Below are 15,723 nucleotides of genomic sequence, written 5' to 3'. Positions count from 1 at the left end.
ATTTTATTAGGAAACAACTGAAAATTAAAGGACAAGAAAGTGCTGACCACTGTGTGTACATGGCTTCCATCTGCACAAGACTGATAAGTCTATTCATTGTATTACTCCAATAACGTATAACACAGTTTGTGGAGCTGTGTGCAGTCATTTTGCTGTCACTCAGATATATATTGCCAACTCAGCTTTTGTTTATTTTTAACCAATATTTTATGATGATGTTGTGACAGGATTATTGAATACCGAATGTAAACTTTTCTGTCTTTTCCATCACTGAACATCAGTGTTGTTTACCTTAACTTTATATTGTGTGATTACAAAGTTATATTATTTTAGATCTATATTTCTCCATGTAAAAAACAGAAATTATATTTGATGAAACAATGAGTCTGCGCAGAACACTGAGCGAGTTCTTGCCTACTGCTTCACTTCCTACAAAGACTCTCAATCCATTTCAGTTGCTGGCTGTTTGCTTTCCTTACAGCACCATCTCCGCCTTATTCTAATTATGTCTGTCCTAAATTTTCATTCATATATGGCAGAACCTTTCAAGGTTGGCATTGCCTTGCAGGATCTTTCGCATTCTTGTTTGTTACCCTGTGCATTCATTTTCTAAAATTGTACATGAAGTGTGGCCATGAAAATAATGTTTGTTATTATTATTATCTGGTTAGCATGGTGGGGTAGTGGTTAGCAGTGCTGCCTTTCAGTGCTGGAATAATGATCTGCTCCATCCTGACCCTGAACTAGATGAATTGATTAGAAGATGGATGGATGGATTATTATTATCTTTTTAGATGTTAGTGTAGATATTTTACCAAGCTATTCTTAAATCCCTCCATTGGTCCCCTCCACCTGGTAAGTCTCTCTCTGTTTCTAGCACAATCACTTCTGTTAATCCTTCCATTTTGTGTGTTTTCTTCCTCTCAGTTACAGGCGGTCCATGTTTTTGTTTTCTCACCCTCCTCAGTCTTTTACAAAATCTCAGTCTACTGAGTCTCAGGCCCCACATTTGCTTCCAATGTTAATGTCACCATTAATAGCTTATTCTAAAGTACAGCTATAAAGGGGTATTTAAACAAAATGTTGATTTGATACACATTAGAGATTAACTTGATTGAACTGCAGATGTAGACTTGTAGCTTTGATTAGATGCACATATCTCAACTTCCAAACATTTCTTTGAATCAAATTAAATTATCAGGTCTGTGTTAAAAGCAGATTTGGGCTCAGTGTTATTATTTTGCTATCAAAGTTTAATCAAATTAATCTTCAGATAACACAATGTAGAAGTAAAATACCAGAGAATCAAGTCTGATTTAAACAACTTTATTTCTACTCTTTCTTCAAACCACATTTTCATATTATGAACTTTTCAAAATACAGTAAAATGTGTTTTTTAAATTGAAATGCATGATATTTACTAAAGAACTATAGATATATTGTGGTGTTATATAACATCTATATAAACAAATTAAACAAAAGTCTTTGAACTTTTCAAAACTGTATCAGTTGCATTACAGTATATTTAGAAGATACAGTAAAAGTTAGAATATTGGTTACATTGTAAGATAACCATATGACTCCATGTTCACTGCCACAACTGAGACAAAGCAAGACTTTAATTCTTCAGATGTTCATTTACAAGCTTGCTTTGTATACAGTAGTTGTTAAGATCCAACATTTGTCTGTATTGCATTATTTACATGCTAATTTCTTTTAAAAGGGCAGATTTAAAAATCCATTCTAACACAAAATGTCCTGGTGAGCACAGAATGATGTTTGGTAAAGCTACCTCCCATGCTCATGGGAAGCAGATATAAACAATAACACACAGATGTATTTTCCATTACATTGCTATTGAAGGAAGAGATGCAGTTACAATTGGACTTTCACTAGTGGCCACTATAGCGTATCTAAACTTTGTAAATAGCAACACAGTGGGTGTTCATTTGATAATTGATTAGATTAGTGCTGAAGACTATTCCAGAATCTTCTCACAGGGGGGTATTTAAATTTGTGTTTGGTATGTAAAGGTCATGCAAGCTTCTAGTGGTGGTTGTGTTGGTTTTTAAAATGTTGTATTAAATTGATAAGGGCTAAAATAAAGCCTCCTGGATTTCACTTTTTCATTTTTTGTGCATGTTGACCTTGCAACCACCCTGCTTGAGGGTAGGGTCTGTCACAGTATGTTTTAAAAATGTTTCAGAAATACCCAAGGAAAACTCTCAGAAATATAAACAAATACAGTATGTAGTAGAGACAGAAGTTAGGAGTTTACCATAATGCATATCAAAATATGGTACATAAAAATAAAAAGAACAATGATTTTTGGGACTATCGCTTTTCATTGCCTAGCAATAAAGGAAACTGCATTGTGCGGTCACGTTATGGCATAACATTACTAGCTTTCCTAAATAAAAAAGACAAAGTTCTTCTAAATTAGATCTTGCTTTTGTATGAAAAATTAAATTGTGCAAGGACAAATCTGTTTACATGTTTATTTCTGATATTTGTGTAGTCTAGGATGCTTATGAGAAAATAATTTCAACAGCTTTTGCCTTGTCTAACGCAATTATGCCTGCTTCACCATTTTAAGAATTTAAATGCTTTTTTCCCACTGTCAGTTCAATGAATACATTATCTAGGTTTCCCTCATTTTTTTCATCCTCTCTCTCTTAACTCTTAAACTGTTAAACAAACCCTGTACTTCTTGACACATTCCCAGTAGCCAGACATGGGAGAACAAAAGGACGTATAAAGTTACAGAGGTCGTTTAATTAGTGGAGTGGATGCACCCAGGTTCACAAGAGCAGACTAAAACAGCAAAAATTCCCCTGTGGGAAAAAAGTTCTACTGCTTTTTACCTCAGTTTCTTTGCCTTTTGTTCATGTTCTGTTGCCTATTGGTCTATGTGCTTTCAGAGTGGCTCTGTCAGCTGTCTGCCCCTTGTTTTACTCTCCCCATCCCACATCTCTGTGTCATGAAAAGAAAGGTTAAATGCTGTATCTATCACACACCTGTGGCTCAGCACCTTAGTTAGGATTAGCCACAGCTGTGTTCACTCCCCTGCTGCAACACACACTAGCTGCTACACAAATGATGAGCAACATCTGATTCTCTGTTCTCTTGATTAGATAGTTTTCAGGTTTTCTGTTGCATTTTTGAATTTTTTGGTGCACCTACTGTATGTAATTAGGAAGTTAATGACAATAGTAAGCATGATTACAAATTCAGCTGCTGAATGCTAATCTTAGTAGTGTGGTGAATAATCACAATAATCATGTACAGCTGAAAAATGGAAAAATATATCTGAATTCCCCAGAATAATGAGGTTTGATATGTAGAGTGATGTACATATTTTTTGTCTTCTGAAATTAAATCCCTTTTCTTATCCCACAAGATATCTCATATCCTTTTAATGGTGCTTGATTAAAAGGAATGTGTATCACAATGTTCCCTGAAGGCACTACTGTACATCCATTCCTGGCACATTGTGTGTGGTGGCAGTAATGCCATGTGTCAAAAGAAAGGTTCTAGTGTGAGTGACAGCTGCAATGGACAGCGGGCTGTATGCCCTAGAGTTGTGTAAAATTGGCATCCCTACTCCAAGAGGTTAGGGAATGGAATCACTTGTTATTTGTTTCACTTCATTATGTTTCAGTTCCATCTGCTGAGCTGATATCTTGTTATTTGTGGAAATTGTACAATCTACTGAATTCTTCTTCTTCTTCTAATATTTAAGAGCTTGGCATCTATTGACGGATGACTGTACAAAGTAAAGAGATAATAGATATGAGTCTGCTCATATTTCTACTAAAACTACAATCTTTATATTCTTAGTAATTTTATCTACTGTATATACTGTACACGATCAATTCTGATAGGGAGCTGCATTTTAACGTGAGCTGCAGAGGAACGAAGAGAGGTTAATTCCAAAAAGTAAAAAGAATAAAAACAGTGTTCTGGCTGTAGAGCTTTCTTTAGGTGCTTTTTACATACTTGATGCTGGCTCCACTGCTGAGTCCTCATTTTTTATTTTCTTCTTATTTTTTTCTTGCTGGGGTGGAAGTTTTTCTTTTATATAATATTACAACAGGTGATGTTAGGTCATCTGAAGCTGCATGCCCTTTCCTAGTTAGATCAATCCTTGGTACAATTGAGAACTGATGGAGCTGGTGGAATATCTATATAAATGCAATCCTACACACCAATGCACCCATCACAGTCTCAGCTAAAGGTAATTCTGTTCCAAGTATCGAATTTCCAGAACACTGTGGAACACGTGCCACAAACTGTATTTTCATTTGCGGCTCATAAAGCACCATCAGATTACTGGTGGGATTCCTATTATTACATACAGTGCCTTGCGAAAGTATTCGGCCCCCTTGAACATTTCAACCTTTTGCCACATTTCAGGCTTCAAACATAAAGATATAATTTTTTTATTTTATGTGAAGAATCACCAACAAGTGGGACACAATTGTGAAGTGGAACGAAATCTATTGGATTTTTGAAACTTTTTTAACTAATAAAAAAATTAAAAGTGGGGCGTGCAAAAGCATTCGGCCCCCTTGCGTTAATACTTTGTAGAGCCACCTTTTGCTGCGATTACAGCTGCAAGTCGCCTGGGGTATGTCTCTATCAGTTTTGCACATCGAGAGACTGAAATTCTTGCCCATTCTTCCTTGCAAAACAGCTCGAGCTCAGTGAGGTTGGATGGAGAGCGTTTGTGAACAGCAGTTTTCAGCTCTTTCCACAGATTCTCGATTGGATTCAGGTCTGGACTTTGACTTGGCCATTCAAACACCTGGATACGTTTATTTGTGAACCATTCCTTTGTAGATTTTGCTGTATGTTTGGGATCATTGTCTTGTTGGAAGATAAATCTCCGTCCCAGTTTCAGGTCTTTTGCAGACTCCAACAGGTTTTCATCCAGAATGGTCCTGTATTTGGCTGCATCCATCTTCCCCTCAATTTTAACCATCTTCCCTGTCCCTGCTGAAGAAAAGCAGGCCCAAACCATGATGCTGCCACCACCATGTTTGACAGTGGGGATGGTGTGTTGAGGGTGATGAGCTGTGTTGCTTTTACGCCAAACATATTGTTTTGCATTGTGGCCAAAAAGTTCGATTTTGGTTTCATCTGACCAGAGCACCTTCTTCCACATGTTTGGGGTGTCTCCCAGGTGGCTTGTGGCAAACTTTAGACGAGACTTTTTATGGATATCTTTGAGAAATGGCTTTCTTCTTGCCACTCTTCCATAAAGGCCAGATTTGTGCAGTGTAAGACTGATTGTTGTCCTATGGACAGACTCTCCCACCTCAGCTGTAGTTCTCTGCAGTTCATCCAGAGTGATCATGGGCCTCTTGGCTGCATCTCTGATCAGTCTTCTCCTTGTCTGAGCTGAAAGTTTAGAGGGACGGCCAGGTCTTGGTAGATTTGCAGTGGTCTGATACTCCTTCCATTTCAAGATGATCGCTTGCACAGTGCTCCTTGGGATGTTTGAAGCTTGGGAAATCTTTTTGTATCCAAATCCGGCTTTAAACTTCTCCACAACAGTATTACGGACCTGCCTGGTGTGTTCCTTGGTCTTCATGATGCTCTCTGCGCTTTCAACAGAACCTTGAGACTATCACAGAGCAGGTGCATTTATACAGAGACTTGATTACACACAGGTGGATTCTATTTATCACCATCAGTCATTTAGGACAACATTGGATCATTCAGAGATCCTCGCTGAACTTCTGGAGTGAGTTTGCTGCACTGAAAGTAAAGGGGCCGAATAATTTTGCATGCCCCACTTTTCATTTTTTTATTAGTTAAAAAAGTTTCAAAAATCCAATAGATTTTGTTCCACTTCACAATTGTGTCCCACTTGTTGGTGATTCTTCACATAAAATAAAAAAATTATATCTTTATGTTTGAAGCCTGAAATGTGGCAAAAGGTTGAAAAGTTCAAGGGGGCCGAATACTTTCGCAAGGCACTGTATACTATATATTACAGCCTACATTCAGGAAATGTGCGAAAATAATTGCCACTCTTTGTGTAGTATCGTAAAAGTGGCATTTCTGAAAATTTACTAACTCATATACTGTACCTTATTCAGTCTCAGTTATATGGAAGCCCGTTTCCGCCAGGGAGTAAAAAAAAACACGCTATGGTATCTCGCAATTCCGACTTAGTATCTCAGAATTCCGACTTTTTATCTCACAATTGCGACTTTATATCTCAGAACTGTGACTTAAAAACTCAGAATTGCGACTTTATATCTCAGAATTGCGACTTAGAAACTCAGAATTCCGACTTAGAAACTCAAAATCCCGACTTCATATCTCGCAATTGCGACTTTTTATCTCACATTTGCGACTTCGAAATAGCCCACATTTCACTGTCTGTCCTTTTGTTATTGCAAAGGATTGGGGTTCTAGGGCTTGTGCCCTCGCCGCTCCCACCCTACTTCATTCCTCACTGAATTGGCTCGAACCCAGGTCTTGCCCATAACAAACGTAACTGGCAATTTTATTTTAAAAAATAAAAGAAAGAAATGGTATAAAGAGTTCTGAATGACTAATTAGATAAACTTTTTTATTTATTATATTTAAAATATAACTTATTAACAGTGAATCTGTTTTTAAAAGTTAGTAAAAGTTTTAACCAATGATGTTCAGAACATTGTCAGTAGAAAAGTCAATAAGATCAGTTGGAATCTGTTAACACCAATGTTTAACATATACAATGAATGCCCTATTCTAATGCGGAAATTGGTTTTAAAATTGCAAAAAAGCATCAGCACTGCTCAAGAGTGCATTGTACATAAATCAGATGATGTAGGTGAAGACTGGGAAGATCCACAGCACAGGGTCACTGTACACATGAGGTCTCTTAAAAAACACATTTCTGTGCTCTGTCTAATGAGATGATGAATTTACCTTGGGTGAATTCAGAGCAGGATCTAAATAACAAAATAAATATCTGGACAGATTTTCTTAACCAATCACAGCAAAACCAGGATTCCCTTTTTGCATTCTGAGATTCTGAAATCAATCACTTTCTCATTATTGTTAGTCCAAAATGTTCTAAACATTTTAATTAAAGATAACATCTGTTTATGTGTTCCTAAGATTCAGTGCTTTATAACAAGTTGTCTTTTACCCTAGTAACGACTGGTTCTTTCCAGATGTTGTGTCTGCTGCAACACAAGATGGCTCCTCTGAAATAAGAATTGTATTTTCTTTCAGGCTGACTGGCATGAATCTGCCTTCCCCTGTCATTAGCAGCAAAAATTGGCTTCGCCTGCATTTTACATCTGACAGCAACCATCGACGAAAAGGATTTCATGCCCAATACCAAGGTAAGGGATCAGTGTTTGTGGAAGGGGAGGGGAAGACAAAGATCTTGATACTAAAGCTAGCAGTACTATGTTGTCATGCAGCTAACCAGTGGCATCTCAACAACATTTGCTCAGAGAACCTTTTATACAGATTATATTTCAGTCTCTGTAGTCAGGTTGCATCATTCCAAAATACTGGAGGGACTGGGGAAAAAATCAATCTGTGTGTGTGGATTATGATAAATTATCTGAATTAGAAAACAAATGAGTATCGAAGATGAGCAGAATTTGCAAATTCTTGTGTCAGCAATGTTAAGCAATTAATTTTAAAATCACAAGGCAACATGGATGAGATACAACAAAAAGCTATTCTTTTGCATCTTCATTTGCAAAATATGGAGGTATAATTATTATATTTAAAGCTGTTAGTTCTGATAGTAATTAATAACTCATACAATACAAAATAATGCAGAAAGAATTTTGCACAATACCATATTTCTTCAGCTTGAGCTACTTAGTGCCAATTAACAAGAGTAGTTCTTAGTATAGAAATTTAGGAAAATTACTAATTTTTCATCACCATCAATATTGCATTTTATTATAATGAGACAGGCAGATGAAAGTGTGAAATACTGTAATAGTCCTCTGAAATGATTAATCTGGTAAATAAGCGCTCAGAAGTACAGTTTTTAGAATCAAGAGTTCCTGGGCCCCATCATGTCATTAGCCGGTTGGGAATGGTCATTAGTTGTGCTGTAGCAGGATCTTTAAAATGGGCAGGTCCAGATACATACAGTACAGTCATAAGCTTTAAAAACACCACAAACTATAATACCAAAACAAGAGCCTCAGCTCGTTTTTGAGCTTCTAATGTTTTTCATGATGTCTCTCTTTAGCATACTGCTTAGCTAAGCTACTTACTGGTTTCAAAACAATGAAGTCTCTCTCAGTCTCTTCTAAAACAAAACTTTCACAAAATTTATATTTTCTTTCAAAAAAGAAAGAAACATTTCTACGGTATAATATCACATAGACTCTTCTCAAACAAGCAATCTGAAAGTCCTCAGACTCACATTCCATTGGTCTGTGGTGCGTTCCTCTCCGTCCTGGGAGTGGAGCACACAGAGGTTCTGCTTTTTGTCCTCCAGTCAGTAGATACTGTACCACTCCACCTGGCACATACAGTAGTGTACCTGTACACACAGGTCTTCCAGCAACCGGTAAGGGCTAGAGCAGCAGTACATTCACCCAGAGCGCTCTCACAGTGCTCATGAAGGATTCCCCAAGTGGCAGCGCCGCCAGGGGGGGGTTGAGTTTAGTCAGCCAGGACTTTCTTTGGCCAGTGGCACAGTGATCAATGTGTCCTCAATGCTATACTGCCTGTGAGGTACAAGCTTCCTTCTTAACCTCTGGCATAGGTCTTGTGGTGCCTGTTTTTTAGTTAAAAAGTAATTCTCAATCTGTGTCCTGGGGGATCCCTGTGTCCTCTGGTTTTTCTTCTTACCCACAGGCTAATTGGCTTTAATTTTCTATTTGGAACCTCTTTTCAAATTTCTTTTCAGTTCTCAGCAAGTGAAATGGGATTTGTAATTAGTACCAACCCTGTCCTCATTCAGGTGTGTTAGCTGAAATATGACCAATCAGATTTAAAATGAAAGACAGACAAGCACTGTGAGAGTGTCTGAAACATCGCCATTCCCATTAAGAGCTTTTTTGTCAGAACTAAGGGAGAAAATTGTTCATTAGTAATTTATGGAGACAGTCCATGAAGTTATGTGTACTGAAGTTATCCGAATTATTTTTGGTGCATTATAATTAATTTATTTTGAAACTAAGGATAGAGTGCTGAAAATAAATCTAAACAAGCAAGCAGATGACCTACAGGCAATAATTAGCAGTGGTGATTAAGGGCCTAGCTGGAATGGAGACCTGCAGACACAGGGCTCCCTCAGGACCAGAACCGAGGACCGCCATGTTAAAGGATGAGAAGTGTGTGGTTATAGTGTTTGTGGTTTATTTTTGAATTGGTCTTTAATAACACATTGAATCAGACATTTATGTTTCCCCATGCAATTCCTAGTCTTTATAAAAGTGTAATTCTCTGTTCAGAAGTCCACATCTTTCCCTGACTCTTGCTGTCCTGACTCTTTTGCATTCCTTGCTTTGACTCTTCATTGACCTGCAGCATCTCTCTTGCTATTTACTGAAAATCTGTAGTTGCTTATTTACTTTGAATATGCCTTTTGATAGTCACTTAACTCATGACTATTGTCACCATATTTTGAGAGTGAAAAACTGATAATTGATATACAGTATGTAGAGTGTACCATACTGGTTAGAAATTTAGTGTTCATCTCACCACATTGCATAAACTATGATTTTTTTTTTAAATATATATATCAGGACATGGTTTGTTCCAGTTTCCAACATCTCATTTTCTAAGATCCTAAGATCCAGTTACTTTGTCAGCAAACATTTTTTCTGTAGGGGAATTACTGACCTACAACTGGAAACATATGACTCAGATATGACTGTGATTGCTCGCCTGTGTGAAACTGCTCAAGTAATTAACATAGATCTTTGTAATGCGAATAAGAATATGTGGTGCTGCAACAGAATTTAGAATCACATTGCTTTTACAATGGAGGGATTTTTTTTCTCCTGTGGAGTACCTTAATACATTTTTATGCAGAGTGGTTATACAATCCATTGTGTTAAACCTGGAAACTGAGGCAAAATAATTGACGATTTAGTGACAATTTAGAAACGTTACTATTCTGTTACTCATGTAGCCCAGTGGTACAGCTAGCATTGCTGCCTCACAGCATTCCAGACCCGGGGTGCCGTCTGCATGGAGTTTATATGTCCTCCCTGTGATCGTCCTCCTGCAGTGCAAATAATTACCGGTGGTTTAATTGGCTTCTGGTAAAATGGGCACCAGCGCGAGTGTGTACGTGTTTGCGTCTATGCTTGTGTGTCAGCCCTGTTATAGACTGGTGTCCCTTCCAGGGTGTACCCTGCCTTGCACCAGTTGCTTGCAGGCATAGGTGCCGGCTCCCCTAAGATCCTGTATTGGATGATGCAGAAAACAAAAAAATGCAATTCACGATTAGGAATTTTTCTTGCCTAGTACTTTTAATCAGAAAGTACACTTCAGTATTATCAACACTATGTTTTAGAAAACCTTCTTTTAGAAGATGATAAATTGTCCATATGAATGAGGAAATTTCTATGCTATTGTTTTTAAGACATTGGCTGAAAAGTATGTCATTCAGTTGGGATTTTATGTAGTATTCCCATTTTATGTTACAGCCATTTATTTTCTTTTGTGTAATACACTGTCATAGAGTCAGTTCTCATTATTTATAGTGTTTGATTGATTTGAATGGTTTCTTCATTTGCTAATTACTCAGAGCGCTTATAAATTGTTTAAAAATATCAGGTTTTGACAGCTGAAGGAAGAGGATTTCAACATTTGCCTTGAGTATTGCACAGCTTTTTTTCCTCATGTCAAAAGTTCCTGGGTCGAAGGCTGCAGGGATTAATTTAGTTTTTAATTATGGCAATTTAATTATGTTTCTGTTTAATGACAACAGCATTTGATTTAATGTACTGTGCTAAACTGTAAAATTCAGCATAGCAGTGTCACTGTTTCTTAAAGATGTGAAACTTTTTTAATTATTCAACACTAATAAAAATAACTTACATATTTTTAAAAGTAATTTATTGGAACTTAAATCTTATTCAACTTTATAAATTGGACATTTTTACCATTAAAGATATACAATATCTTTTACCAGCAATTTGTTTAGGGTGCTTGAAAAGTAAAATAGTGCATTTAGTTTCATCCTTCAAGAGCTGTTAGAGACTGTATGCCTGTCATTCTTCTTTTTGTTATAAAAGTAGCAGCTAAAAATTGCTGGTGACAGTACTTTAAAATTTAAAATAGATATTGTTGTGTACTGCAGCTAGTAATCATCATGTAAAAACACTGATAATAAATGCACTGTACTCTTCAGAAAATAATATAAATTATTCAACCAATGGTTAGAAACCTTGTAAACAGCACAGCATGTTGAAAGGACTTATTTGTATTCCATCTCACTGAATTGCTTTTGTTGCGATCAGAGCTTATTGAAATTTGTCTTTACTATCTTTTACACCACATGTAACATATGGCTTGACAATAAGTAAATTAAAATACTGTATTTTGTCCTTAAAATCACATAGTGTTGATTACGTGTACGATTTGTAATTGGCATGCTGAGACATTTTTAAATTAAGTGTATTCTTTTTTATTCATAATATGAACTGTATCTTCCACTATTTGTCTCGTACTGCTGCCTTTATCAAATAAAATCCTAGTACTTTCCACCTGTTACATCCCGACTGTGCTGTTTCACAGGGTAGTGGTTTCTGTAAAAATGCAAAGCATTAAAAGTCAATTGGAAAGTTGCATGTTTTGCCCTCACCCTCACTACAGTGATTTTATCCCAGGAGGAAGATTCACGGTTTTTCTACAATGAAATGTTGTATCACTTTACAGCACTATTAAGGCTGGAATAAAGGAAAATCATTCCTGAATGGTTTAGGGGGGGAATTACATAGTTTGTTCAAAACCATCCTCCCAGGTATTTTTAGGGATTCTTAATCTAATGTCTATGTCTTCAATTTCTGTCCCAACAGTAAAAAAAGCAATTGAACTGAAATCCAGAGGGGTTAAGATGCTGCCAAGTAAAGACACCAACCACAAAAACACAGTCTGTAAGTTCCTTATTTTTCTACTTCTTATTTTCCTACTTTATTAGTCCACCATTTAAATTTATTACAAGAAGTGAAATTAAACACAGTTTAACAGTGTTTATTGCCACCCTTGAAAGTTATGTCATGTCTGCATGTTATGTGTGTACACTTTCATATCTGTACTATAGAGTAAGCTGCATTGTTTTCCAATATTACAGAAGGAGAAAAAGACTTCTGTATTTTTCCAAGATCACCAAATCATTCATCACAACTTTCACTGAAATACAGTTTGAGAACACATTGATTCCACACTCATCTTCTAGTGTTATTTTTGTTAATTAAAACCAACATGTGCATAAGTAGATAAAACTCTTTCCTCTGTCCCAGAATGCCCGAATCAATTCCCCTGTATAAGGACAGGATACACTTTTGTGTTAAATGCCATCTTCTCCTTAATTCAACTGGTGAAGTAATTTTACACTTCTACTTATATTCAGTCGCTTAGTAAATCTAATTTAATTAAAGTCCCCTTGTAGCAGTGCGGCAGTGGGAGGAGCCGTGGTGAACAGCGGTCAAAGTCGACACCCCATCTGAGGGGGCAGAGTCACCGGTGTGAGGCCAGCGAGAAAATGAAAAGAACCGTTTGGCACAGCAGGGGGAACAGTCTGGAAGAAAAGGGAGATACACGGAGGGACAGGCGAAAAGAAAAAGAAAATAAAAATACGGCCTTAGCACTCTCGTCACAATCCCCTTCGGGACTGTGGTTGGAGGGCCCTCCCCTTGCGGGGGTCCGCTCGTCACTCCGGGGGGAGGAGCTCAGTATTAAAGGGCCCCGCAGCTGCGGCTCGTACCTAATCAGCCAGGACAGCTGTGGTTGCTAAGGCAACGGAGTCGCCCTTAATCCAGGGCTCCGCCTCCTCACTGAACACGCCCCCCCGCGAAATGCCACCATTTTATATGTTAATAACTTGGCCTGAAGACTATTATACAAATTAATTTAATCATTGCTCCCTCTTCTACTTAGTAGCTGTAAACATTAAATAGGTCAATCATCTTAGTCTAGTCTACTTGTGGCCTGCACATTCTTTTCTGTATTTTATCAGCTAAATTCACAATTCCTTTAAACTGTTTCAAAATGGCTTAGAAATAATCTTGAACAATTCTGGGAAGTTTTCAAATACACATTTTAAAACTTTACAAAAAATCTTGCAGATAAGGAAAATCTAATCTGATTAGTCTTAGTTTTTCATGCATACATCCATAACAGTAGATAATCTTTACAAGTTAATGTAGGCTGAAAACCATGACAATAAAGTTAAAAGAAGTCCAGAGAATTTGTTTTGTACAGGCATTTACCCTACTACGCGATACATGGTAAATAATTGCTTTTACATTTGCAATGAAGAAGAACTGTGTCTCTAATTTATATTAACACCCTCAAACAAAATCTTATGATATATAGTTATACAGTAAGTGCCCAATTCTTACAGTACACAATGTACTGCTGTGACCTTATTAAGAATACTTTACACTCCAGTTCAACTTTGGTCACTGTCTCACAAAAGATATTGCTGCTCAGGAATCCATGTGACAAAGGGCCACCAGATACATTCCTGGGGTTAAAGAATGTCCTGCCATGACAGACCGAAGGAACTGAACCTTTACACTCGTGACCTGCTTCTTTCAAGAAATGGATGAATACGGCTCTCGGATCAATTAGTTAATAATTGCTTTTAAAACAGAAATGAAGAATTACATCTTTGCTATTAAAGTCTCCAAGCCTTATTTTTTGTGGCTAAAGAGGAGCTTTCCGCTGTGCACAGGAATGGAAAAGGCATGCACATAGTGGAGAAATTGAACCCAGAGACCTTGATGTGATTTCACATAATGAAAACATAAATAAATCAATGCTTATTTTAAGGCGTGCTTGAGTTTAGGAACTAAACACTAAATGATGCTGATAACAAGCCCAGAGCTGAAAGCTGCTTAAAATTTTGACCGCAGCAGAGAGAGAGCCAAGTGATTCTCTATGATCCAATATAATACATTTAACTTTACCATTTAAGCCATGCCTGTGGCATGCTGTATTTAATCTTGTATAAAAAATAGGATTGTTGTGTCACTATCTCAATTACCTGAACATTTACAGAAAGAAAGTAATTTTGTCACAAAGTGATACAAAATGCATGTATGCATGTTACGTCCCAGTGTGTGTTCTGTGTGTGTTCTTTCTGTTATGTCCACACTGCTGACCCTTGATTGTTCTCCCTTCCCCATTGGCCCACCATTACACCACACTTTCAGTTGATGTCATCATCAATTAGCTCTCAGCCAATCAGAACACATCTTATTCAGCATATAACATGGAGGTTTTCAGCAAGGAGAGGCCTTTCGTTTGACTTCGGTCCCGTTTGGTTTTGGTTATCGCTTCGCTTCGCTTCTGGTTATTGCTTCGGCTTCGTTTGTTGGTTTGTTTTGCTTTGTGTGTGTGTATTTTTGTATAGCTTCGGCTTTGTTGTTTTGTTGTTTTTTTTGTTAGTTTCTTTGTATTTTCGTTTGTTTGTGTGTTCATCCTTGTTTTGTCATTACCTTGCCCCAGCATTACATGTTCAACTTTTGTGTTCTTTTGTACCCTGCTCCTGTTGATTACTCTTGTTTTCCCTTATTTGTATTCCTGGTTCACTTGTGTTTTTGTGTGAACTTTTGTATATAAGGTTAGTTTAGGTTGCTGGGTACACTTTACACACTTAGTTGATTTTGTATTAGTACACTAGTTTAGTACGGGTGAGTGCCATTTGTCTTGTATGGTTTTGGGTAGTCAGTGCAGGTTAGCTAGGGTGTTGAAGACGCCGAAGACTGTGTGTTTCGGGTTTTCTTTTGTAGTCAGATTAGCTTTCCCTCACTGTCCTAGCCAGCTCCATTTTGTTTGTTATTTTCTTTCCTTTGGCACCACTCTAGTTCCTTTCCCTTGTTATCACACTTCCTAGTCCCTCACCAAAACCCCCCTGCTTCCAAAAGAATTATCCTAAATGTTACACCCCTTTACCCCTAGACACTTGGGGTCGTAACAATGCACATGTGTGTATGTTAGGGCTTAGAAGCTTTATTCCCAGTGCAAAAATGTAATTAATTTCAACATTAATAAGAAACAAGTTAAAGGTATCTATATGTACTGGGTTGAAAAAACACACTTCCTTAAGATTTATTAAACCATAAAAACTCTGATGATTTCTGTAATAAAAACTCTCCGGTATAACATGGCTTTTAATTATATTAATAATTCCCACCATTCTGTGCTTCATCAAGCATGTTCTATTACAATTAGCATAGCAAACCAGGCCTATATAGCAAAAGTAAACTACTTCAGCCATGTTAATGTGCTGTGTTAATTGTAAAATCCACTCTTCATATTTCTGCTGACATTTACCTCAGATTTCAGCATACTTACACCCTTCTTGTAAGGTTAGATTGAACAGGCACAAAAAAATGTGTTTAAACTGTCGCAGAATTTGCCAGAGCAATGAGGGCAGAGCTTAAAGAAAAAAAAATCTGCTTTACATGTCCAACAAAGTAAAAAGCACATTTTTGTAACTTTATAACTTTAAGATTTATTTGACAAGATTACGAATAAGCTTCAATTCTGACAATC

General features: G+C 37.1%; 1 protein-coding gene across 1 annotated transcript in view; it reads left to right on the top strand.

Annotated features, from left to right (window-relative positions):
* The first annotated feature begins 2,887 nt into the window (after positions 1-2,887).
* csmd1b (CUB and Sushi multiple domains 1b) overlaps positions 2,888-15,723 on the top strand; it is a 203,723-nt gene continuing 190,887 nt past the window's right edge. Inside the window, exons 1-3 of the mRNA XM_088933977.1 lie at positions 2,888-2,904; positions 7,213-7,352; positions 12,018-12,095. Of these exons, the coding sequence (XP_088790103.1) occupies positions 2,888-2,904; positions 7,213-7,352; positions 12,018-12,095 (235 nt within the window). The remainder of the gene's footprint in view (positions 2,905-7,212; positions 7,353-12,017; positions 12,096-15,723) is intronic.

This window comes from Atractosteus spatula, chromosome 15 (genome assembly GCF_055471065.1).
Source record: "Atractosteus spatula isolate fAtrSpa1 chromosome 15, fAtrSpa1.hap1, whole genome shotgun sequence".
Taxonomy (NCBI): Eukaryota; Metazoa; Chordata; class Actinopteri; order Semionotiformes; family Lepisosteidae; genus Atractosteus; species Atractosteus spatula.
Note: the sequence above shows the minus strand (reverse complement) of the source record. Positions and strands in the feature narration are given on the sequence as shown.